The sequence below is a fragment of the Carlito syrichta genome, unplaced genomic scaffold (genome assembly GCF_000164805.1).
Source record: "Carlito syrichta isolate Samal-C Ts95f unplaced genomic scaffold, Tarsius_syrichta-2.0.1 Scaffold308383, whole genome shotgun sequence".
In the NCBI taxonomy this organism is placed as follows: domain Eukaryota; kingdom Metazoa; phylum Chordata; class Mammalia; order Primates; family Tarsiidae; genus Carlito; species Carlito syrichta.
The window spans coordinates 7494-10194 of record NW_007252479.1 but is presented as its reverse complement, the minus strand read 5'-3'; the positions used below and the strand labels follow the sequence as shown (position 1 = coordinate 10194).

At 41.5% G+C, this 2701-nt stretch overlaps 1 protein-coding gene across 1 annotated transcript in view; it reads left to right on the top strand.

The window, feature by feature from the left end:
• The window catches only part of BRCA1 (BRCA1, DNA repair associated), a gene marked incomplete at its 3' end in the record, with an annotated part of 61696 nt that overhangs the window by 54566 nt on the left and 4429 nt on the right, over positions 1-2701 (top strand). The window contains exon 14 of the mRNA XM_021716224.1: positions 1449-1759. Coding sequence (XP_021571899.1) covers positions 1449-1759 — 311 coding nt within the window. The remainder of the gene's footprint in view (positions 1-1448; positions 1760-2701) is intronic.

The following is a 2701-nucleotide window of genomic DNA, read 5'->3' as shown; positions in this document are numbered from 1 at the left end:
CACTCCAGTCTGGGTGACAGAGTGAGACTCCAACTCAAAAAAAAAAAAAACAAAAGGAGGACTATTTAAAATGACCAGTATTGCTGGACGTGGTTATACATGTTCATAGTCCCAGCTACTTGGGAGGCTGAGGCAGCCCAGGAGTTCAAGGCTGTAGTGCTCTATAATTGCGCCTATGAATCGCCACTGTATGCCTGCCTGGATAACATAGCAAGACCCTGTCTCTTAAAATGTAATATACAATTAGCTGTATTCTTTTAAATTAATAGTGAAATATTATAGTGTTTCTTTAGTCAATTTGCATAAAATTATTTTTAAAATATAGTCATGATAAATGATATTTCTTTTTTTTTTTTTAAGTTGTAGTCTCACTCTGTCACCCAGACGGAGTGCAGTGGCCGCTCCCGGCCACCGCAGCCTCGACCTGCTGGGCTCCGGCGATCCTTCCACCTCAGCCTTCCGAGTAGCTGGAACTACAGGCATGTGCTACCACGCCCGGCTGATTTTTTGATTTATTGTAGAGATGAGGTCTCGCTGCCCAGGCGGGTCTCGAACCCCGTGGGCTCAGGCAATCCACTCACCTCAGCCTCCCAAAGGCGCAGGATTACAGGCTGAGCCACCGAGCCCGGCTAAATGATATTTCTCAGCTATCCACTTTAATATATTAGAAACAGGCTGAGCCACCGAGCCCGGCTAAATGATATTTCTCAGCTATCCACTTTAATATATTAGAAACATTTCTCGGCTAGGCACAGTGACTCAAGCCTATAATCCCAGTAGGCAAGAGGATTGCCTAAGCTCAGGGGTTCATGACCCGTGTGGACAACTTGGTGAGACCTCATCTCTACAATAAATCAAAAAATAAGCCAGGCATACACCTTTAGTTCCAACTACTCGGCAGGCTGAGGTGGAAGGATCACCTGAGCCCAGCAGGTCGAGGCCGCTGTGGTCGTGAGTGAGCCACTGCACTCCAGCCTGGGCAACAGAGTAAGACTCCAACTCAAAAAAAAAAGAAAAAGAAGCATTTCTATGTTTTATTGAGGCACTGCAATGGATGAAGAGTACTCCATTGGAATAGATGTTTCATAATTTATTTAATCTATTATTGAACATCTAGGTTTCTTCTAAAATTATTCTATTACAGTGTTACAGTGACATCCCTATTACTAAAGCTTTGCATACATCTTTTATTTCCTTAAGATGAATTTCTAAAACTAGAATTGTTGACTGAAAGTATAAATTACATGTTAAGGCTTTTACCACATAATGCCATAATCTTTTTTTTTTTTAATGTTAAGCCACTTTGAACTTCCACCAACAGTATATCAGTGTAGCTATTTTTCTCTTTTGATTTAACTTTATTGATCTCTTTAATTCGTAGCAGAAAGCTGAACTTTGTGATTCAAGATTCTTTGTCATATAGATTAAACTTCTCCCGTTTCTTTCAGAGGGAGCCCCTAACCTTGCTTCTGGGATCTGCCTCTTCTCTGATGATCCTGAATCTGATCCTTCTGAAGACAGAGCCTCAGAATCAGCTCATGTTTGCAGCATGCCATCCAAAACCTCTGTGTTAAAATTACCCCAATTTCAGGTTGCAGAATCTGCCGAGAGTTTAACTGCTGCTCATACTACTAAGACTGCTGAGTACAATGCAAGGGAAGAAACCATGAGCAAAGGGAAGCCAGAATTGACACCTTCAATGGATAGGGTCAACAAAAGAATATCCATGGTGGTATCAGGTTTGACCTCAAAAGAACTTGTGAGTGTATCCATGTTTCTCCCTAATGATGGAGACCTAACATAAATGCAGTTAATATAGGTACTGGCAACAAATAACCTATAGGAAGAAATCTAGGAAACAAGCGCCATTCTATATAATTTAATTTTTGAACATTTAGATCTAGATAAAGTTATAGTATAGATTATTTAATATGTATTTACTTGTGAAAATAATTATTAAATATTAGCAGAAAAGTTACACTTTTGGGTATGATATAGAAGTTTTAAATTTTAATTTTTGGCCAGGTGCAGTGGCTCAAGCCTATAATCCCAGCACTTTGGGAGGCCAAGGCAAGAAGATTGCCTGAGCTCAGGGGTTTGAGATCAGCCTGGGCAACTTGGTGAGACCTTGTCTCTACAATAAATCAAAAAATAAGCAAAGCTTGGTGGCACACGCCTGTAGTTCCAGCTACTTGGAAGGTTGAAGCAGAAAGATCACGTGAGCCCAGCATGTTGAGGCTGTGGTAGCAGAAAAACAAACAAAAAAATTTTTTATTTTATATACAAAAGCAAATAGGTGTAGCTTTACTCCCCAGAAGGCATCTTTTTCCCTCTTAGTTCACATCTGAGTGAACTTACCAGTATATTTAACTAAATCCAGACTGGTTCCAAAAGCATGCTGCTAGATAGTGGAATTTCTCCAGTGTTTGTTTGTCTATATCCTAGTTTATAAGACAGTTATTCACCAGCAGTGGCTCACACCTATAATCCTAGCACTTTGGGAAGCCGAGGTGAGAGGATTGCTTGAGCCCAGGCATTCAAGACCAGCCTGGGCAACTTGGCAAAACCTTATCTCTACAATAAAAAAGTCAGCCAGGTTAGCCAAGCTCGGTGGCTCAGCCTGTAATCCCGCGCCTTTGGGAGGCTGAGGTGAGTGGATTGCCTGAGCCCGCAGGTTCGAGACCTGCCTGGGCAGGGGAGA